General features: G+C 42.8%; 2 protein-coding genes and 1 non-coding gene across 7 annotated transcripts; 1 reads left to right on the top strand and 2 right to left on the bottom strand.

Moving 5' to 3' along the window:
• Window positions 1-125: 125 nt before the first annotated feature.
• Window positions 126-16,513, top strand: LOC108918446 (6-phosphofructo-2-kinase/fructose-2,6-bisphosphatase). 5 transcript variants are annotated; one of them, XM_018725684.2, is made up of 15 exons: window positions 126-1,087; window positions 8,541-8,666; window positions 9,009-9,105; window positions 9,551-9,617; window positions 9,993-10,067; window positions 10,214-10,270; window positions 10,640-10,761; window positions 10,912-11,119; window positions 11,279-11,425; window positions 11,508-11,612; window positions 11,749-11,878; window positions 12,479-12,541; window positions 12,612-12,676; window positions 13,460-13,579; window positions 14,458-16,513. In XM_018725684.2, exons 1-15 carry the CDS (start codon window positions 1,033-1,035, stop codon window positions 14,515-14,517), a joined length of 1,497 nt encoding a protein of 498 aa, XP_018581200.2. In that variant the 5' UTR covers window positions 126-1,032; the 3' UTR covers window positions 14,518-16,513. The 5 variants fall into 5 exon arrangements, with proteins under 5 accessions (XP_018581200.2, XP_018581201.2, XP_018581203.1 ...); XM_018725685.2 differs by lacking the exon at window positions 126-1,087 and adding an exon at window positions 3,113-3,242; XM_018725683.2 differs by lacking the exon at window positions 126-1,087 and adding an exon at window positions 5,882-6,072.
• Window positions 16,514-16,604: 91 nt separating this feature from the next.
• ndnl2 (necdin-like 2) lies at window positions 16,605-21,767 on the bottom strand. The gene is made up of 10 exons (XM_018725688.2): window positions 21,638-21,767; window positions 20,458-20,568; window positions 20,159-20,222; window positions 18,666-18,745; window positions 17,943-18,037; window positions 17,661-17,740; window positions 17,523-17,565; window positions 17,378-17,440; window positions 16,846-16,960; window positions 16,605-16,743 (listed from the first exon to the last, which is right to left on the bottom strand). Exons 1-10 carry the CDS (start codon window positions 21,692-21,694, stop codon window positions 16,663-16,665), a joined length of 789 nt encoding a protein of 262 aa, XP_018581204.1. The 5' UTR covers window positions 21,695-21,767; the 3' UTR covers window positions 16,605-16,662.
• On the bottom strand, window positions 17,052-17,178 carry LOC114909373 (small nucleolar RNA SNORA11). Its single transcript, XR_003797258.1, has one exon. It is a non-coding gene; the product is annotated as a small nucleolar RNA SNORA11 (small nucleolar RNA).
• Window positions 21,768-22,883: the final 1,116 nt, after the last annotated feature.

Raw genomic sequence — 22,883 nt, 5'->3', positions numbered from 1 at the left:
ACTTACCCCAAATTGCAGTAAGAATACTCTGCTGTATAAACAGGTAAATCATTGTAATATTTATTAGTGTCTACCATTGTAAGTCATCTTGGATACAGGTGTTAGCTAAATAAAGATTAATAAAATCTTGCATATATCTTCTTTGATGTGTTTCTCTACCGTATTCTGAAGTCGTCCTTTGATGGTACTGGAGGTCAGAGGTCAAAGGCACTGGCTGTGTGTTGAGGCCTCCAGCTTTAGAACTGCTCTGATCCACACAACACCGCGCACTGGACCCAGTCTTTCCGTGGCAAATCTCGGACAACTGGGCCTCGAACCCAGGCGGGTGGCTGACAGCAGAGTCCATCAGAGCTGAAGTGCTGCAAAAAGACTGAAGAAGCACTCTGAAATGCAGGTAATGAAAAACCTCGAAGCCCGGAAAGTTCAGGTCCGGTGAAGCGTTTCGGTCCGTGGGGGGGTGTGGAGGAGGGAGGGGCCTCCGCGCTGCTCTCCACCGCTCTCCGCCTCCTCATTTCGGTCGTGCATGAAATGTATAAAACAAGGAAGTGAAGCATGAACCATCGCATGGACACCCGCCCCTGGAGAACCCACGTCTCGAGCGTCCACGCCACGTGTTGTTTTGAGATAAAAAAGGGGCGGGTGCTCGTGCCAGAAGGACACTTGGCGAAACTAAGCAATAAAGCAGCGCACAGCGTTTTTTTTTTTTTACCCTTCCAGTTCGCAGCCATTTGACCCCACGACTAACGCTGTAGGACACACACACACACAAACACAAGTGTGTGTATCATATAAAATACAGCCACGCTGACTGTTGCGCGAGGACAGAAACATGGCAGCGCGCTCGTTAAACCCCAGGATAGCGTCGGCGTTTGAGCGCAGGTCTTCTTGAGACGCAGCGTGGATCTTACATACACTCTCTCTCACACACACACACAGCACCCGGCGCCACCGCACGGCAAATATAGCGGTTCCCAAAATAGGAGCGCTGTTTTCCCGCGCCGCAACGCGGACGGACCACCGAGTCGCTTCGCCATGGACGAGACGTCGCCCCCCCCGCTGCGAGCCGCGCGCTTCCAGCGGCCACATGGTGAGTCCTCTGACCGAGCTCTTCCACGCACACTCCCTCCGCAAAAAGGGCTCTCCACAGTGCAAGTGATCATACAGCTCGTTTTGTTTTTTTGTTTTTTTTTTTTTTTTAATACAAACAAGCAGTCCGTGACCGCGGGAGCAAAATGCACTATTTAGAAATGAAAATTTCCTTATATATAGTCAACGTGTCGATTTTTGCACAAGAGAAGAACGGTCGAGGAAGCATATTTAAAAATAGCCCGATTTCCCGTGCAACTTTTAATTTTACGTAAACACTGGGTTGGTTTTGGAAGGAATATTGTTTACGCGGCATTATACCTAGCTCATAAGAGACCAATAAAAATGTTTCTGTTAACGAGAAGCCATTCTTTTCCCACGATCTCTTCCTTTGAACACTGCCGTGGAGGAAAACGGCTGTTTATTCCCACTTGATCCGTCTGAGAGCGCGCTGGTCGCGATCGCGATGATCATGATGATGATGATGATGATGTGCTCTCGTGACTCGCAGTGACCCGAAGGGAAGCTTGCTGTCTGCCAATGATCGCGATGTTGTCGTTTGTAACGCTGGTGCGGCGCTGTATTCATGTCTCGGCCTTTAAAACGGGTTAATGATTTACATGGTTATAAATTAGCGCAGGACGAGTATTAGTCTAGATGGTGATAATTCCAGACCAGCGGGGGAGGATCGCTATTTTGCGCGTTCAAATCGTGCGGCAAGGATGCGCCTCTTTTTGTTTTCCGGGCAACAAAGATGATATGCCATATCATATATGGGGCTATAAAAATGTCGAATGGGATTTCAGAGTACGATTAGTGATTCAATAAAATGAAAACATGAGTCAATCGCCTGTTTACATGCAGGCAACAAGGCACCTTCATCTTGCAGTGCAGTGTAGTGATTACAGTTGCTGCCTTTGGACTCAAAGGTCGCAGGTTCGAATCCCCCTCGACTTAAGCTGTACTGTAGTACCGTCGAGTAAGTAAGGTTCTTAACCTAAATTGCGCCAGTAAAAATCAGCCACTTGTATAATATAAATCGGTAAATAACTGTCAGTAAGAAGTTTCATAGGAAATGGATGTAAATTAAAACAAAAAGGAGTCCGGATGCGTTTCTTAACGTTTCTCTGTTCTCGATGTCATAGAATAGGGTATAAAAATGCGGATGACGGCACCTCGTGTGTGTGTGGGGGACAAAAGCTCAGGAGAACATAAATGTCACTTCCTGAAACAAGGAGGCAGTATTGCCAGGTGATGCAAACAAATCTTGTCTTTTTTGAGTCTCTGCTCTATAAAGCAATTAGTGTGAACTAGTGGCTGATCTGAATCAGCGACATTAGCCTAGGTGGTTACTCTCTGCACTTTTGCAGCGCCATATCCGTTCCATCATCCCCCCCCATTCATCCGTAATCATTCTGTGATTTACCATATTTACCTTGCAGTACTCAATGTAGCGTTTGCTTTGCGCACAGCCCTCTTGGTTTTCACCTGGATGCGTTTGTTGTAATTTTCTGCCTAAATAATTTGACTTTTCAAACTGTTACACTCTTTAATCACATTCATTTGTTGCATGATCTCTCCAAGTCACCTTCGGCTTCGACAAAACCAAGGCATCAGCTAAATAAAGAACAAAATAATAATAAATCTAATTGGTGGCACAGAGAGTAGCGCTGCTGTCTCACAGCGCCTGGCTGGTGCGAGAGAACGTAGGTTCGATCCCCGCTCAGTCTGTTTGCGTGTTCTTCCCGTGTCTGCGCTCCGGTTTCCTCCCACAGTCCAAAGACATGTTGTTCAGGTTCACCCCTAGTGTGTGAGTGACAGAGAGAGTGTGTTTGTGTTCCACTGATGTATGGATGAGTGACCCAGTGTAAGTAGTGTATCTAGCAGTGTAAGTCACCGCGGTGAATAAGGTGTGTCGGCTAGTAACACTACATAGAGTTCGTTGGCAGTCGCTTTGGAGAAAAGTGTGTGTGTGTGTGTGTGTCAGAGTGAGGACGCTCGCAGTGACTTCCCTGCGCGCGCGCCTGGCACCCGCTGAGGTGTCGCGTGCCGCCTGTCGGCGGCTGTCGTCTCGCGCTGAAGAGAGCGACGTCTCCCGTTCGGGATGGAAACGCCAAAGAAAACGGCCACAAAGCGAATTCGATGGGAAAGTACAGGTGAGGGAACCCAGAAGGCCTTTATTAACAACACTTCTGTGAGGAAATTGAGAAGCGGCTATAAAAACACGTCAGTGTTTACCATTTTTTTTTTTACTACAACTTAACCAGCGTCATTTTCTCTTCTATTCTTTTCTTTCTCTTCGCTCTGCCGAATTAAACGTTACGGTCAAACGTTGTGCCTTTCACTATGATTAGTGGTCAAAAGGAGCCTTAGCATATTTTGGTTCCTGGACTTGATGTGTGTGTGTGTTGAACTACTGCAGCATTATCATGCTCATAAAAGGCTGTTAGACTTTCTATAAATAGCCCAAGTGGTATAAAGTCAGTGCTTTGTAGATGTATAGGAGGAGTGATAGGTCAGGTGTTTTACTATATTGTTGGCAGGTGCTTCAGTAAACACTGCTGTAACACACTCCTTGTGATGATGTGAACCAGATTGTCAACAGCAAATCCAGCAACAAAAACACTTGTGTGCTGCTTTCACCCTGTTCAAATGTCTCACGCCGGTGACTTTTCCCTCAGTAGGCCTTTCCCATCGGTCTCGTGTGGCTTAGAGGTCTGTATATCGCCATGTATTTGACATATGCGTCTAAGAAATCGTTGGAGGTTCGTTCGGGCGATTTCTTCCGGAGAAACGTCCGAAAGAAACTCGGTGAAACTCGTGTGACTTTGTTAATCCCGGGTGACGTGAAAGGGGCGCCGCTGGAAACTTTTCTGATTTGCTTTCTTGCCATTTTGTGAAAAGCCGTGGAGCATTAATGTCAGTTCTGCATGCTGGTCATGTGAACCTCGCTATATTCCATGATGGTAAAAATAGTACAGCCAGTTGCTTTGTCGCTAAATCCAAGAACGCGGGGTGTCTTCGTGTTGCTTCGAGCTTCTTTACGTGACCTGCTTTTCAGGGAAAGCTGCTTTCTGAATACCATGGTGCATGGTACAAACAGAGCAGTTGTTCTTGTCTGGGAGTGTCAGGTTACAAACACATGTTGGCCCCTGAGGACAGAGGTCAGAGGAAGGGAGTTAAGGACGGAGAGAGAGGAAGAGCAGGGTGTCTTCACCACGCTCGTAGCAGAAGCTCCTTATTCGTTCTGCTTTTCCGATGGAGGCTATTATCAAGGGAGCTTTTCCCCTGGATTGAGAAGCACCAGCTCTCTGTCTTTGAAACTTACCTCCCAAGTGTCCTCCCAGTCTAGTTCTAGCTAAAATGCATGTCTGAACAGGTACAGGAGACACATTCTGGGACTTCTTTAAAGTGAAAGATTATCAAGAAATTCACTGTACTGGTTTTTCAGGAACAAATATTTACTTCCAACTGCCAGCAGCACTTTCAGACCTCTTTACTGCTTTTAGTTTGCGTGCATGTACATTTGACTGTGTGCACGTGTGTTTGCCTGGAGTTTCTCAAAACTGTTTGCTGTAGTGTTTATCCTTTGGGGTGGAGTGGGAGAGTTCATTTAATGTATGTGGATTGTTTTTCATATGTTTGACAAGAAGATAGCTGTATTATTTGAATAAGGGTAAAATCAAGTGTACCTTTGCATCTGAAAGGAACAGAAAAGTGTTTTTGAACATGTTCAATGGAAAATGAATGAAAGAGAGCACTAACCTGCTCCAGTGCAAGTAATATCAAGGTTTTCATGTTGTTAGCTAGATTAGGTGTGTCTCAGATTCTCAAGGCACATGGTCCTTAAAATATTAGTAACTTGCATACTTTACTGCTGGACATAGCACATGTGCATTTTTGGAGATTTAACAGGTTTTGTGTGGCCCATTTCTGTAATGGAGAAACAAGTTTACATTTACACACTGTACATTATGGACATACAGAAATGCTTTAAAAATGTCAAGTAGACAGAAGGATATATATGTAAACAAGTACTTTGCAAAGCAGCTAACTTAACCTTGGAGGGAAAGGTGTGTGTGTGTGTATGTGTATGTGTGTGTGTGTATATATATATATATATATATATATATATATATATATATATATATATATATATATATATATATATAAGGATATAAGGATCTACACTGAACATTGTGTTGAGTTCTCACTTTATACTCCAAAGACTGGGTTTCTTTTGTTTCTTCAGATAATGTCACACCTAAAGGGCACTTGTATATTAACTTCATTCCAGTCACAAAGAAATTCAAATTTTCAGATTTTAAGCCCAAGCACAATCCTGTTCTTCAGCTGGTACTAGAAATTGTGTAAGCAGATTTCAAATGTACAATCTTTTAATGCAATAACATACAGTCAAAAAATTTAAGAGATGACTGATGTAGAATACAAAGTCCTTCAATAAACATCAGGAAATCTATTCCTTTTCTGTCGCCAATGAACTGCGTCATAGGCCAGTGTACCAATGAAAACAAGGAAAATAAATCCACAGTGTTTTTAAAGGACTTCTGACTCATTATGAAAGGCAGCTCTCAGCCTTTTCTAATTAGCTACCCAGTCATCAACTTCAGTCTATTGTGTGTGACGACAGGAGCATTGTGGGCCCTGCTGGGGGAGAAATCCTGCGAGAGGAGATGGAGTCTCCGCCCCTCACCCCACTCCCTGTCACCATGCCAGCCCGCCACCTCCCCTTCCCTCCTCTTGCTTCCTCGCGGCTGTCAGGTGACCTTAAACTAGGTTGTCTCAGCAAGGCACGACACCGCCGCTCTTTCTCCAGCTCACCAGTGTGTGCACACGTTCTCTCCTGCTTGTGTCTTGGGGGTGTCAGAACAGAGATGTCTCAGAAGCGGGCTGAGCTGACACAGACACCCCTGCTAAAGATCTGGGTGCCTTGGATGGGCAACCAGCTCTGCCGGAGGAGAGGGTGTAAGTTTATGTTCAACCGTAAAGGGTCGTCTTTCTGTCTTTCCCTCCTTCTCCTCTGTCCCCTTTCATGAGCTCGACTCAAATCCAGCTTCTCAAGTCGAGTTTTTACCGCAGTAGCACACAATTCTGTAACACTGTGGACAAACCATTTTTCTATCCTTGTCAGTGTGCTGAAATGTTTTGTATACTGGCTGCCCTGTGGTGTTAATTTCCTGAGGGGGAGCAAATCTTTGCCATGGCGAAAACCTGTATATTGCTGAGGCCAGGATACTGAATGAGTTTACCTAAAGGGTTTTTGGGTTAGTGTTTTCTCTCTTGAGGGCTGTTGTGAGTCTGTGTGACTGTTTTCCATCAGTTTATTGCCCGCGCTTTGTTTCCATGAAATCTCCTAGTCTGGGTGAAATGGTGTCAATTGGATAAGGGTGCAGAGATGAGGAGGAATGTATATTATTTGGAAGTATCCCCTCATGAACAGTATGTGTTTACTGTGTTTTTTAATCCAGCAGTAGCAACTGAAAACGAACCATTCCGCATGTTATCTCTTATGTTGCCTCAGCAGTTTGGTTTTACATAGTCTCCAGTTAAGTTGTTTTTTTCTCTAGCAAGGAGTGTGCCTCCTGTACACATGAGGTGGTGGGCAGACAGGTATGGTGCTGAATCTGTAGCAAATGCTACAGTTGATGGCTCAACTTTTTTCTTCTAATATTGTATGTTTTTTATGAGGAACCATCTTGCTTTTCTGAAATAAATTATGAAAAAGGCTCAGATTTAGACCTAGTCTAATCTGGTTAGCTGGTTAACGGTTAACTCTAGAGCAAACTTGAGCTCCTCAATGACATATAGACTAGTGACCTCAGGAGCAGAGAATCAAGACCCCGATGGTGACATGGTGCAACTCACTTTATACCCGCACACACTCACCAAAAGTTCTTGTTAAATAATCTGTCATGACACAGGGTGACCCAGTAGCAATCTACAAAGAAATTGTATGAATGATTTTTGTATAGCAGAAGAAAGCAGACTTTTTGCGAGCCTGGCTTGCATAAAAACTTGCATGCAATGTTCTCTTTGATCTGAACAATGTTTTTGGGTGCTGAAATTTCATTCTGTCTTGTTACTTAAAAACTCTGAAACTGCTGACATTTTTATATTAGAAAATGTTTCTAACAAACATGATGTATTGTTTGTATAAGTATTTGCTCCCTGTACTGTTAAAGTTCCCAGTTTACATAAATTAAAACAATTGTTGTAATGAGGGCACAGTTGCCTTAAAATTGGTCCCTATCTGCAAATTATTAAAGTACCTCTTCCATTTTTCTGGATAAAAACCCTGTTGGTGAACGATCATTGGTCAAGTCAGGAATCTGAAAGGAAGGTCTGAAAATTCAGACTACAGAGCATTCTACAGAACTCAAGAGATAAAGTAATACAAATGAACACATTAGGACTAGAGTAAAGAATAATTTCCAAGTGTTTGGATATCCCAGTGGACACTGATTCAATTATCAGGAAGGTGACACTCCCTCACATGACTGGGGCATTACCTAGAAAAGACCCTCAAAACCGAGACCAACTATTGCATCATTTTCAAGGCACTACAGAGTTGAGTAGCTGAGAATCGAGTAAAGGTGCACAGATGAACCACATGAAGAACTTTGCATAACACTGGGCTGTATGGGAGCGTGGCACAAAAGTTGCAGTCGTTCAAAATAACCCTCTTAAAGCACATCTGGAGTTCAGTAGAAAGTATGAGCATGACCCAGCTGCAATGTGGATAACTGTTTTGTGGGTTAGAGTGACGGTTGGGATCAGATGGGACTAAGACAGTGCTTTGAAATTTTGCTAAGCATCTCTATTTGTAGAGCAAGCACAACACAGGCAATGCCACTAGAAACACCATTAATACAGTAAGTTGTGGTGGTGGCGGCAGCATCATACTGTGGGACTGCTTTTTATCAACAGGAACTAGACATATTTTTAAAGAATTAAGAATGCACCAAAATACAAGGAAATATTGCAAGAGTGTTTCAGTCTTAAGAAGCTAAAGCTTGATAGAAAGTTCAGTAGGACAATTTAGAAAATTGTGGCCTGCAAAAATGGGCCAAAATTATCCCAGAACAGTGCACAAAGCTCATACATACTTACCCCAAAACAGCTTAAAGCTTTTACTGTAGCAAAAGGTAGCTTTACCAAGTATTAATGAGGGAGAATTGAATATTTATGTAAATGGAATATTTCCGTTCTCTGTTTTTGTTAAAAATATTTCCTGACAGTGTTAAAAAAAAAAAAAAGTCGCTTAAATGTCATGAAATATCACCTTTAATTTTGAATTTTGAGAGTTTCTCGCAATGGAATTTTAGTGTACCATTTGTGATTCAGTAAAATGAGAAAATTGGTCCACAGTCTGAATACTTTTGCTAGGCTCCGTCTACGTATGTGTAACATATGGTGTGTTTTATGTTTTGCAGCCACAGTGCCCCAGTTCACCAACTCGCCTACCATGATTGTGATGGTAGGGCTGCCAGCTCGAGGAAAAACTTACATCTCCAAGAAGCTTACCCGCTACCTCAACTGGATTGGCGTGCCCACAAAAGGTCCGCTTTTTTTTATGGTAGCAAAGGCGTCATAATTCATAAACACTGTTTCCTTGATTTTTCAGAAGACCCTAATCCAGGGTCGCTTGTAGTTTAACATCTCACGTGTTCTGTATCTGGTTTATGCAACTGCATTTCTACTGGATTGGCCGAGATGGTCGTATATTGGTTCAGTGAATCATAAATATTGGGCTCTTGAGTTGTACCTGCTCACTGAAAAGTGAGGAAACCAAAACAATTGATTAGGCAACATATTTCTGCATGTCATATTGGCAGATCTTTTCTAATGTGTTCTTACTGAGCATAACGGTTATTCCTATGGCTCCATCTTCTTTCTGCCAGTGTTCAATGTGGGCCAGTACCGCAGAGAGGCAGTCCAAACATACAAGAACTTTGAATTCTTCCGTCCAGATAATGAGGAGGCCATGAAGATTCGCAAGTGAGGAGGAGGGTGGTTCCTTGAACGATGCACAGTGCAGCAGAATATGTGTGGAGGTGGGAGGGGTATGGAAGAGACCATGTATTCCAGTTTCATATGTATGTAACTTATGTGTCAAGACTAAAGTTCAGAACTTGGTTGTGGTGAACTGGAACAAAGAGCAGCACACAAGTTCGGAAGTACTGTGTGGGTCCCTACAAGACAAGCACCACCTTTCACACCATTTACATTTATTCATTTAGCAGACACTTTTGTCCAAAGCGACATACATCTCAGCAAAAGTACAATTTATTTTATTTATTTTTACACCAGTTTGTACTTTCTGTGGCAATGATATTGCGGACGATATTAGGTAAATGAGATGGCACGGGGCAGTAATTGGTCAAGGCAGGTGTTCAGTTGGCAAGAAAACTGATCTTGTGAAAACTTCCTTTTGTGCATGGAGGGCCTGTGCCTTAGCAGCACTGAAGGATGTCTGCCAGTACTTCACTGTGGAGCAGGGCCAGGTGGCGGTGAGTTGGAAGAGAACCAGCTGGCCTTTTGAGAGTTTTTTGTATATGCCCACCCCCCTCATTTTTGTTTTGTTTTTCCTTACTACTTTTATTTAATTTCTAACTCCAGAAAATGGACTGTAAGTTTATATACTGTGTATTTGATCTGGTGCTTTGTTTACCAGTAAGAGTAATGTAGTGTTTTCATCCATATAACTCTTTTTCCTCCGTATTGTGTTGAACAACAGTTGTGAAACATACCAAAAACTTTACTGTATTCAGTAATATTATCAAATGTGTAGTGACATAATGATTGGTTAGAGTGTGACAGTGTTATGATTTGGTCAGACCATACTGACTTTTGAAGAAGTTATGATTGATGTTTTTGCTCACCAGGTATTTGATGCCACTAACACCACACGGGAGCGCAGGGATGTCATCTTGAGCTTTGCCAAGGAAAACAGTTACAAGGTTAACAGAACTTGTAATGAAAAATTTTGCTTCATGGGGGAAATGGGGAAATAGATTAACAATTTTTTTTTTTTTTTTTTTTTTTTTGTTCTTATGTTTCTTTTCAGCTTTTCTTCAGTAAAACTATAATCTGTCCCTTTTACTAGGTCTTCTTTGTGGAGTCAATATGTGATGATCCAGACATCATTGCAGAAAATATTATGGCAAGTAAAGAAATGCTTTTTGCTTTATGGATTGCCTCCAATTTTAACTCTTGGGTCCATATATAGTCAAACAATGAATTACGTCCATGCCAAGTATGAAATCTCCAATGACCATATAAATTGCTGCCTTAGAACAACTTGTATCACAGCAGTTACCATTTTCTGACTAGTCTGACTCCATGTAATAAACTTTCACCCATAATGGATGTGTTTTGTCTTATTTTATAAGCACTGTGACCCATTTTTAATATTCTGAACTTGCTATTAGAAGTAAATGGTTCATGTAATAGTAAAGATTGGCTGATTTGCTGTCATCCCACTGCAGCATCATGGTGATCTGTGGTGTGTTATGTGTTTTGGGTTTTGCAGCAAGTGAAGCTCAGTAGTCCAGACTATAAGGATTGTGACAAGGATGAGGCTGTGGAGGACTTCCTGAAGCGTATTGAATGTTACAAGACCACTTATGTGCCCCTGGATGATGACATGGACAGGTGATTGGTTTCACACATTTATTTGTGTAAACTCTGTTTTGTGCATCGTCAGATAACTGAAGAAGGTGTGTGTACAGCGTCCCAAGTGCTCCTTATCCGTACAGTAGGTACTGTTTGCTGTTAATCATCCTCACTTTCTTATTTTTATAGAGACCTGTCGTACATCAAGATCTTTAATGTGGGCTGCCGGTACCTGGTGAACCGGGTCCTAGACCACATCCAGAGCCGCATTGTGTACTACCTCATGAACATTCATGTGACGCCTCGCTCGATTTACCTATGTCGGCATGGGGAGAGCGAGCTCAACCTGCTGGGACGCATCGGGGGTGATTCTGGCCTCTCTGTCCGTGGTTGTCAGGTGAGGCAGTGGACGAACCAGGAGCCAATTGTGTGATTGCCAACTGGAGTGGATTGTCAGTGAAGTTCCAGCAGGCATGTTGCTGATTTTCCTTCAAGTGGTGAGGTATACTGAATCTCCTCTTGCTCAGGTATGTGTCCCTGTTCCCTCTCTTGCTAGTATGCCAACGCGCTCGGGAAATTCATCAGGGAGCAGAATATCCGGGATCTGAAAGTCTGGACGAGCCACATGAAGAGGACCATCCAGACGGCCGAGGCACTGGGTGTGCCGTACGAGCAGTGGAAAGCGCTCAATGAGATTGATGCAGTAAGCTAAAATTGTGTGAGGGAGATATGGACGTGTGAAATCTGAATTGATTAACATGTGATGCGTCTATGGTCCGTCCCAGGGGGTGTGTGAGGAGATGACCTATGAGGAGATACAGGAGCATTACCCTGAGGAATTTGCTCTGAGAGACCAAGACAAGTATCGTTATCGTTACCCCAAGGGCGAGGTAAATCCCTTTACATTTTTGATGTGTGTCTAAGTATTTTCGTAAGATTTCTGTGATCTGTTATAAGTCAGTGCTTCATGTGAGTCCTCTCTCTCTCTCTCTCTCTCTCATCTGATCTCCTCTATGTGCTCCACAGTCATATGAAGACCTGGTCCAGCGGCTGGAGCCAGTGATCATGGAGCTTGAGAGGCAGGAAAACGTATTGGTCATCTGCCACCAGGCTGTCATGCGCTGCTTGCTCGCCTACTTCCTGGACAAGAGTGCAGGTAATGAGGAATTAGGGCCTTCTAGAGAGAGAGGGGGGAACTCCATATACATCATTTTATGCAAGATGGTTAACATTTTTAGAAAGTCCTTGTGACCTGTTGGATTTTGTTCTGATGGGAGGATGGAGGTCAGGCTTAACCGTATATGCAAAAACCGCACTTTTATTGTAATATTCTCAAATGAGTTGTGTGGTGAGGGGAGACAGACAGTAGGGTGGATGGGGGGGGGGGGGGAATACGTCTTGAGGATGTACAGAGTTGATTTCTTACTAACAAGGATGTGAGTTCAGGTTTTGGTTTTCCAGACACCTAGCATCCTTCTGCTGCTGAGCCAAGATTTAATAGGCAATAAACAACAAAGAGCGTGGAGGTGTGTTCAGGGTCCCCTGCCCCATGCCCCCTGTGCTGCCATGGCCTTGTATGCCACTGTCATATTATGCATGGTCTTTAACATTGGATCAAACTTCGCATTTCATAGGAAAATGGGGATTGTTCAGCGAGGGGCTGGTCTGTACTGTGCCCCCCTGCCTGCCTTGCTGCAACCTTTAAGGGATTTCTGTTCACTGAAAGGGCCATATATCATCTGTTCTCTCCTCGCAGAGGAGCTGCCATACCTGAAGTGCCCCCTCCACACGGTGCTGAAACTTACACCAGTCGCCTACGGTCAGTCCCTCCACCCCAGAGTTGCCCTTCACCAGACCTCTGTGATGTTAACGGGGCTTTCTTGTTCCAGGTTGCAAAGTGGAGTCCATTTTCTTGAACGTTGAAGCTGTTAATACACACAGGGACAAGCCCATGGTAAGTTCGGTCCTCCCATGAGGATTTATTGGACACTGATAACCAGACTGGTTGGTGGGAGCAGGTGGAGCAGAAAAGGGCAATACAGGAATGGCCATGGTTAGTCCCAACACCCCAACTTGACTTTTGTAAACTGTTTTGTTCTCAATTTTTGGACAAATCTCCTTGCTCTTTAAAGGAGATTGTCCCTGTGAGAGGGTGTTGAAGGATGATGGGTTACCATAGTAACAAAGGATGTAACGATGGAAAAATGCTTCCCTGTGTGTAATCAGTGCTGAGCCTCAGTAGGGAGGACTGGCTCATCCACTTCAGATGACGTTGCTGCCAAATACTACGAGGTTCATTTTGTGTTTGCAATTCCTGTTGCTTTTGACACACACCAAAGTGTTCTGGAGCAGCAGCTTTAAAAAAAACATTCCAAAACGCACTTCTTTGTGGGTGTCAAGATTTCATGTGACCTTTTCTTCTTGAAATTATTATTATTCCTTCTCCCTATTTTAATCTCACCTTTCTGACTCATCTTTCACCCGTGCTTCCTCTTTTTTTTTTTTTTTCTCCTTTTCGTACTTTACACATTAATTTTCGTCTTAACCGTCTTTCTGCACCCTCTCGTCTGTCCTCCTGTTGCTCATCTTCTAACCTCGTTCTCTGAATCCACACCGTCCTCCGTCATTTCCTACCATACCTTCGCACACTTTTCTTCAACCAGGTTTCTCTCCATCTCTCTCTCTCTCTTCTTACGTCTCTCTGCGTCCTGGGCATCCCCCTACGGGGGCAATTCAGGTGGCCTGGTCCAGCACTGCACCCCTGTACCGTCACAGGCGGGCCTGCCCTCTGGCCAGTCCCACGCCCACCAAAACACCCTGTCTGCAGGACCTGGGTGAGACTACAGACAGTCTGCAGGTAATCGTACTGCAGACACACTGACACACACACTTGGGCAAACAGCCACCCGTGTTACACACAACACAAACTTGACACAGCTTTGCAGACACCAGCTCAAGGTGTACCGTTTATATGCAAGTGTCTTGCTGAGAATTGCATGTAACGACTTTGACCAAATATGCAATATGTACACACTAAGCTGCATCAAGGCTCCCCCCCCCACCCAGTGTCACCCTGTTTGTGCAACGGAAACGTAGGAATGTGAAGCCTCAGATCTTAACTTTTTCCATGCGGATCTGCTGTTCTGTTACCGATGGTACCTCCTGTCATCTAGTCAGCTTCCACTGAGGGCTGTTGGTGCACCATGAATACATAAATCTGGCTCTGGGAAAGAACAAAGGGGACTAGATTTCAGTTCAGGGGGGCTGAATTTCCATTCCAAATGTACCTGTAGTATGTGTTATCAGAACAAGGTGAATATATGGTAAGAGGTCCCTTAGTCTACAATGTAACAGTCTAGCAGGAAACTCCTTTATCACAAATGTTTATATGCATTTGATTACAAAAGAAAGCTTTAGATAGGGTTTTATCTGAGAGGTTATAATTGAGAAATGTTGAAAGATGGTTAATCTGATGTTTTGTGTACAGAATGTTTGTGTGGTTGTCACCACTCTGCATGTGGTTAACAATTCAGCTTTGGCTCTTTGCTCTCAAGTTTTGCTGCTCTATGTGAGGGATGAGCAACCATGAGTTGCAATCATCACTCAGGTAGTTAAAATGAACCATTTGTCCTTTTGAGGAGTGGAGTTGCTCATCCCTGCTCTTCATTCCATCTCAGTGGTTCTAGTCATGTTGTGTCATACAGGGTATTTGAACAGTTTTTACTGTCTTTGCAGAATGTGGATGTCACCCGAGACCCAGAGGAAGCTTTGCAAACTGTCCCAGAACATATATAAAGAGGAGGAGACAATTTGAGCAATGAACTGAAAGGGGAACTTTTTGACTGAGACTTACTTTTGTAATTTAATCTGTACTGTTGTGATGACCCATATCAAGTATATGAAGTCTTTCCCACAGTGCTGAAATTCACAGAAGCTCTCTGAGCTGAAGCCATTTTTGAAACTGGGGGTTTTTAAGCCATGTTTTTCAGGTTCAGTGAAGTAATCCTGAATGCTGTGTAAAGAAATGTGTAGCTGTGTCCACACGTGCATGGAATAACCATTGAGAAGCCAACGATGCATCATAGCACTAGGAAGACCTGTCAGGGTTTGCCTTGCTCTGCTGGTTGTGAGTGCAACAGGTCTCAGGAGATGGGTGTAAGACACAAGCTGTGAGAACTTGGAGCTACAGTCTGAGAGGAATCCATAAGGAATGGAAGCAGGGACAATAAGCTTTCTTGAATTTCTTACAGATGTGCCTGGACTCTTTTGAGGTCTTACCATTTTGAAGAGCAGTTTGTGTGCTCTTTGCTTATTCCACACTGCATGTCCAGCTGCTCCAGTTAGTGTGTTGGGCTGTATCCTAGGGTTATCATGCAGGGGAGGGTGTTGAACAGGGGTAGTCAGTGTGTGCTATGAAGGACAGAGGTTGCCATTAGTGGGTCTGTTTCCTGCCATTAACAGTATTTTTAGTCTACAGGCCTGAGCTTAGACACCTCTGACCCATCCATCCTGGGAAAGGCATCAAACTGCTTCAGGTACAGAACAAAATGCTGAAGGCTAAGTTAAAACAATGACTAATTACTGGATGTAGTGCTTAGGAAGGGTATAAAACGAGACAAGGTAGAATACTTCTTACTTGAACCCAGGGTATTTCAGTGTGAAGTATTCATGGTGGTTTACATTTTGTGCATCATTAATTGTTCAGGGTTATGTAAATATTTTCTCCATTTACTATCCTTCCAGCTAGGTGCAATATTTGACATATCCCCTGACTTGTGTAACTGGTTTTCAAAGCCCAGGGGTAGGCTATTTTAATGTATTTGAATGAGCAAAGCCATTTAAACTTTTTTTTTTTTTTCCAGGACAATGCTACTATGGCATACTAACATTGTGTATAGATGTTAAAGGGAATTTAGGTTTTAAAAAGTCTGATGCAACAATGAAACAATGCAGGAGTCCTGTGTGTAAACACAAGTGTAGGAGTTTTAAGTTGAGCCCTTTTGACTGTTTGTTACCTCTTAATTGCTGCACTGAGGGAAGTAGCTTGGGTGTCTGCTGGGAGAACAGGGTAGCTGAGGGCACCATCAGTCACTGCACTCAGGGTCATTAATTGCATAGTTGTGGAGTGTATGCATTAAGATGGGTAATAAACATCACTTTTGATTCTGAAGCCTAGAGGTAGCCAGAATTTAGCAGATTTTGCTTAGCTCTGAAATGACCAAAGTCATTCCCCCTTATTTTTCTGTGCCTCAGGGGAGGGTGAAGGTTACCTGAGCACTGTGTTAGTTTCACATGTTTGAAAACAAATTTAAAGTTTCAGGTAAATCAGCATAAGTAAGCCCTAGTTTTATGTTGAATTCAGTAGCAATACAGGCTAAGGACACGGAGTGATGTACAGATGTCTGCTTTTCTGCTCTCGCAGTGCTACGTGTTACTTCCCCCATCAGGCACATGGGAGAAATGGAAACAAGGTGCCTTGCACGGAGCAAGTAACACCATAAGGATGGTTAATGCACTACCCCAGTTTTGCTTCAACTGTACTGTAGTTTTATTCAGGAATATTTAAATTACAAGAGGAAAGTCTATACAAACTATTCCCAGTAAAAGTAATAAAAGTAGAGCATTCTAAGATGACATTGCTCTTACTCCTATTGAGAGGAGGCAGGCTAAGTTACCATTTTGTTTATTAAAAAAAAAAAAGTGCATTGCTACAAGGCCCTCTAAGCAGTTGGCAATGCATGAGTTCTATACTTACACCAGTGATGTACCACTGTAGTAGCAGTCAACTTTTAAAAATACCAGCATTCCACCTACGAAAGCACACACAGCTCAGCTTCAGACCACTACAGATGTTGACGACACCTAACTGGGTAGAAGCTCTTCTGTACTAGATGACCTCTATGGGGTGGGACCCATCTTAAGTTCCAACAGTAACACCAGCTATGACCGGCTGCTTCCACCCTTGGCAGCCATGGCCTCTTTGTACTGCTTGGTCCATGTCTGTGGTTCCTGGTCATGGACCTGGAGATAAAAAAAAAAAAATCACCACATGAATTTTTTTTTTTTTTTCCCAATTCAATCAACGGAAGAGAACAGAACAGGGACGAGCTGCCCATCTCTTACCTGGCTGACAAACTCCAGCATCTTCATCTTGTCAACCTCCTTCTCTGCGCGCACACCCCACCGAAATTCATGCTCCAGTGGCTCTGTATGGGGGATGCGTGTGTATTCCAAGTACCTGTGGTATGGAGAAATCCTTTAAGGAGCATTAAGCTACAGTCAAGCAACAGCAGTGCCGCTCAGCGCAAGAAAATGAGCTACACGCACATTATTGTAGGGTCAGTAAAGTGGCAGCCAGGCACACTATACCCTGCCTGCATTCCTGACTCATTGCTCTGCGGTGTGGTGTAAACAGGCAGTCTATAGTTTGCGAGATGCCTGCTCTGAACACACCGACATTCAGCTACAAGATTCAGGGGTATCTGCTACACAGCCCAGCCTCATCAGATGAAGCAGCCAGCCAAACCAGGAGGGAGTTGGCAATGTGAAGTGCTATAGCTCCTCAGATATCTCTAGCTTAACCTGACAACCTTCTCTTGACATCACCAGTTCACCCAGTGGAAGTGAATTTTACAGATTCTCCCCCCAAACTTACCTCTGTCTGACAAATTCTTCTGTAACCAATTTTTTCACATCTCCAAATTCCTCGTGCTTCTCTCTGTACAAGGACACAAGTTATTTTCCCAAAATCTCCATGTAAGTGTTCAGACAATTTTTGGAGGGTTACATAAAATATTTACCCTTGATCTACTCTAAGCTTCTTCAATGTATTCCACACCACAGCTACAGCACAAAGACATGGCAAAGTAGAGAGACTCATGAGTTCATTCACAACTTGGTTTGAATATTTTCAGAAATTGCGGTAGGGTAAAACTCACGTTCCTTTACAACACCCCCCTTCATGAAAATGACACTAAGAATGACAAACAGCAGACCAGTCTTGGGATGTCCAGGGCTCCTGAAACCAACACATATAGACTCATTAAAGCAGCAGGTCAGAAGATATCAGTGGTATATGGACACATTAAAACTCTGACTATAGTAAAGCAGACAAGTCAAAATGATATAGCAAAAGTGGGTTTCACACACAATCACTGAGCTGGATGCTGGCATTAGAGCATCTGTAGATGGACTTCAGACCCAAGCAAGACTTCACTCACATAACAGCAGGCTGCCTTGGATTCTGCTCCAGCTTGTTCACCAGAATATAGGCATGATTCTTTGGATCAACCTCCACCAGCTGAAACCCGAACACCTGTAAGCAGTGGAAACACCATATTATCCAGACTGGACATCAATGGGGTTTTTCCTCTTTTTCATGTAGGTTACACATTTTTTCATTTCAGAACATCAGAAACTGGGGTCAGCAACACATTTGCCAGTCATGTGGCAAACTGACAACAAAACTATAGCAAATTATAAAATTAAGTGCAAAAATACCACAAACATTTTTCTACGCTGCTGCATCGTACTCTTCATTAACATCATAAAACTACAGTATGCCGTAGAAAAGTAATTTTCTAATGTTGGGGGGAGGGGGGGGGGGGAACACCGGAAACACTTGCATTTCTAGCCTGTCACAAAAATTCATAAAGTTATGTAGCCTTCGATACGGTTCTACAGCTCTACAGAAGTTGGCATAAACAGCTGACCACTGAAAATCCTTGTTATGCTCCTATTAGACTTTGTATTACTAGACAGAAGTTATACAGGCATTTTTAGGCTTTCTCCCCATTCATAATTTGATTAATTTAGGAGTTCTGTAACCAGGGACCATTCACATCAAGTGACTGGAATCAAACTCATCTTACCAACCCTCACCTATACAGTATATAGCTATTAGGATGCACAAATCAGATGTCATCAGTCCACAAACCCCTCACCTTTTCAAATTTCATATTAGCCCTCTTTATGATCTCGGGGTAAATGTTCTTGTACTCCTTGATGACATTCTTGACAATGTCTACAGAAAACATACAGCTGAGATGTATTAAAGTTAATACACAACTAGCTCACTGGGGACCAAGAGACAAATTATTCCAATATGCATAACAGTTCTGCCTTAAAAGCCAAAACCTGACAATCCTAAGGGTTAGTACAAGGGAGAACTGAGTGCTATGAACAGCATATAGCATTGGGGTTAGTGATTTAAAAAAAAAAAGAAAAAAAAAAAAACATCTACTACAGTTGCTCCTCAACTTACCAACTTTCAAGTGGAAAAACTTTCTAATACAAACTTTGAGAAGTATTTTTTTCAGGCTAGCTAAATTTTATTTAGTACATATTTATTGATTTACAATTTTTTTCAGGCTTGCATACCAGTTCAAATTGCATGCCAAAAGTTCACTGTATGCACCAATAGCTGGGGATCATCATAAGCACTGCCTTAAGTTTCCCAAAAGAGTGGAGCAGGTAGAGAAGAGCCAAACAGCTTAACAAGCTGTAGATGATCCTGTGGCTTCGACATTTACCACTTTTGAGCCCACTTGTCAAGTGCTGCCTGTCTTCCTCTACCTCTATATAATAACTCTAGCTCCAAATATTGTCTGTGCTTCAAAATAATGAACATACAAATTGCAGTTTTTTAAAAATTTATTCTAATAATCCTTTTATTATTATAATACCTTTATTGGTATAAGTGAATTTCATGTCACGTGATGTAAAAGAAGGGGCCAAAGAGCAGTAGGTGAGCACCATCACCTTGGTCTAGCTCTAGGGTAGGGTTTTTTTTTTAATTGGGTTTTCTTATTCACACCGTGTCATAAATAACCCTGCCAAGCGACTCAAAAGGCCAGGTAAATGCACAAGCTGTACGTGCTCAGCAGAGGGAGGGACTGTCCCCCCCCCACCCCCACTGTTCATGATCTTCTAACCAGGAGAAATATGCTGTTTGTAGCACCACTCTGTTCCTGTCCAAAAAACAACACTCCTGCCACTCTCCAGCCTCGTATCTGCTCAGTTAATGATACTTCTCTGGTGCTGGGACATCCCAACTCGTGGAGCTGCCTGGGTTGACATCATTTACATTGCGTTTCTTCATTTAATATTCTTTTCTCCAAATCAAAGTACAACCCTCAGGTCAAGAGATGCACACATGGAATTCTTAGCCACTTAGTCCAATAACACCATTCCTCCGGGCATACATAACATGAGCAGCTACATATAGAACTGACACGCTCTCGCCTGCTCCGTGTCACATTTGGCTTATGAATTCTGAGTAAAGAACCAATTCTCAATCCCAATTAAGTCTGATAAATTGGGGAGCAACAAAACTCAATGCTCACATCTACTTATAAAAAAGGATAGGACTGGCAGTAGGAAAATTCTCAGATTTTTTTAGATTTCTATAGCTCAAATATTTAATGAAATCGCAGACCTGCTCTCTTGATAGGCACTTTCTTCTGATCCTTAATTAGAATGAACTGTACTACCTCTGCCACCTAGAAATGAAAAGATCAAATAAATCCAATAGTTTATGACACCCTACAGAGACAGAAGGCTAAAATATGAGTGTTAAGGTGGTGCATTAAAATTTGATCTAAAGAAGCCTAACAAATATAACGTTAAAGTGCTAAGCATGTGACAGAATGGCAGGAACAAGTATACATCTTTTAGAGCAGTCATGAAAAGCAAAGGGCAGCTGTGTTGCGGCTAAGCAGCTGGAGCACGACAAACCTTTCGGTCAACCTGGGCAGGTGTGAGACGGTCCAGTCCTCTTTGCAGCTGAGAGGAACTGGGCTGAGTGAAGGATACATCTTCATCCTCCTCCATCACTACTTCGTTTGGCTGATGTTTAAAAACAGGTAAGAAAAAAAGGGCAGGTACGCGGTAAATTTATTACACTTACCCAGGACAGCTTATGTACCACGGCCATAGAGTGTAGCGATTACAGCTGCTGTCTTCGGATCCAAAGGTTGCTGGTTCATTTATCACCTACTGCAACAGTACCCTAGAGTAAGGTACTTACCCTAAATTGCTCTAGTAAAAAATTACCAACTGTATGAATGGGTAAATAATTGCAGGTATTTTAATATTGGTTTCCTCCAAAACAGATAACATCAGCTGAACAAATACATGTAAATGTTCCAGTCAAAAGTAGTAGTGTTTGACTACCAACACATATTAGCCATTCAGCCATCATATGATGAGATTTTTTTTTTTATCCCTAGCTTTCATTATTTATTCATTTTAGCTTAAGCGTTTCTCCAAAGCAAGTTACAATGTGAGGTCTTGTGGTCTACACCCCAGCCAGACCCCTTCGCTCGTCTACTTCTGCTTGCTTGGTGGTCCCACACACGAAAAGTAAAGCACGGAGGTTCTCACTTCTGGCTCCGTTGTGTTGGAATGACCTTCCCCTCTCACTCAGAACTGCAGAAACTCTGTCTACATTCAAGAAGGGTCTGAAAACTCACCTTTTCCCCAGATTCATTTCACCTAAGATCTCTCCAGCTCACGTACGGTGTAAATGTTCATGCACCCCAACTTCATGATCATCCCCAGATAAGCTTTTAGACAGCCACTACTCCGGCATTGTACGTGAATATTTGTGTACCTTACTAATAATTTAAAGAAATAGTAGCAGGAAGGTTACCAGGATTAATCTATCCTGCATTTTATGCACCTACTCGAGCGATGAACATCGGTGCATCAAGTGGAAAGTAACAAACTAGGTTTACTTAAGAATCACGTCTGCAACTAGTCTAAAGTCTCTCTTTCTCCTACTGTGATGTACAAAAATTGTATTTTCGCTGACATGTAGATCGCTTTGGAAAAAAGCATCTGCTAAATGAAATGTCCTCGTACTAGGACACTTATCTCTCGGCCTGTGCCCCAGAGCCTGCTGGGAGACGCTCACCATGAACACACGACTCTGGGAGCTCTGTGTCCCCGCCAGCCTCCTCTTCTGAGACATGATGATGATACTGCCTGCTCCGCTTCCGCTGGACCTTCAGCCACACTGTTGAACCCTTCAAATGTACACAAAAAAACTAAGAGCCTTGCTAAAAACATAAACAGACAAACAAACTTAATGCCCTTGCTAAAATGTAAACAAAAATTTACTACCTGCTTGCAACCCGGTCGTGTGGTGGTCGTGCTCTCCGAGTGAGTAGTCGAGTGCTGCTTCACAAAACCGCAAGAACAAGAAGAACACGTTTTTGTTTGCGCACACTGCGAATAAAACTTTAAAAACAGTCTCCCGGCAAACTTAGACACATATAAAAGCCGGAGTTCCTACAGACACCGGACTAACACCAATTGCTGATATTCCTGTGAGGCAATTACCGACTAGCCCGTGTTTCCGGCGACTATTCTCTTTACTGCGGCGCACTATGATGACGTGAAACACGCGTCACGGGACAGGCGTTCGAAGGCTGAGCGTCCTTTCATGTTCTCGCGCGCACAGGCCGAGAGGGTGTTTACCTCAGGACTGTTATTCGTTCGCTCAGCGGTGTACTGTGTTAAACGGTGAAATTTAATATTGTTCCTGTAGTCTAAAAGCTTTATTTTTTTATAAAGTAAGTAACAATATGAAATATCATTTAGTGGTGCAGTAACTTAAATTACAGGAGACATGCGGTCTGCCCTCCCGCGTTGTTGCAGCTGCAAGTTGCTTCCCTCTTTCTGCAGTGTTCTCGAATATTAGCGTACTATTTATTTATATTTATTCATTAACAAAGAGGACTTATACAGCATATTGTAAGTGCATGATGAAAGTAACACATTAATGCAACGCCAAATACAATAATCAGAATCAATTTCAAGCAGCTCAATAACGAATAAAGGTGAAGCTCACCAGCCTATTTTAAGCGTTTTTAATTATGGTCATCAAAGGTCCAGATTTCTCATTGTCTGATCAAATTAACATGATGACGACCAAAATAAGTCTTTGAAACTCAGTCAGCTATATTAGTCCTGCAATCATCAGTCTGTTGTGTAAATACTATGAGCAGCGCATCAAAATGTTTGTTTTTAATGTTGAGTACATATTTTTCATATATAATTAAAAATATGAATTTTTGGAGGAGACCGTGACTCTATTTTATATTTCCCGTGTATGACAATAAATAGTAACGTAGTCCACAACTTAAGAAACTTACTTA

Source organism: Scleropages formosus, chromosome 22 (genome assembly GCF_900964775.1).
Source record: "Scleropages formosus chromosome 22, fSclFor1.1, whole genome shotgun sequence".
Lineage (NCBI taxonomy): Eukaryota > Metazoa > Chordata > Actinopteri > Osteoglossiformes > Osteoglossidae > Scleropages > Scleropages formosus.
This window is presented reverse-complemented; position numbering and strand designations above follow the sequence as displayed.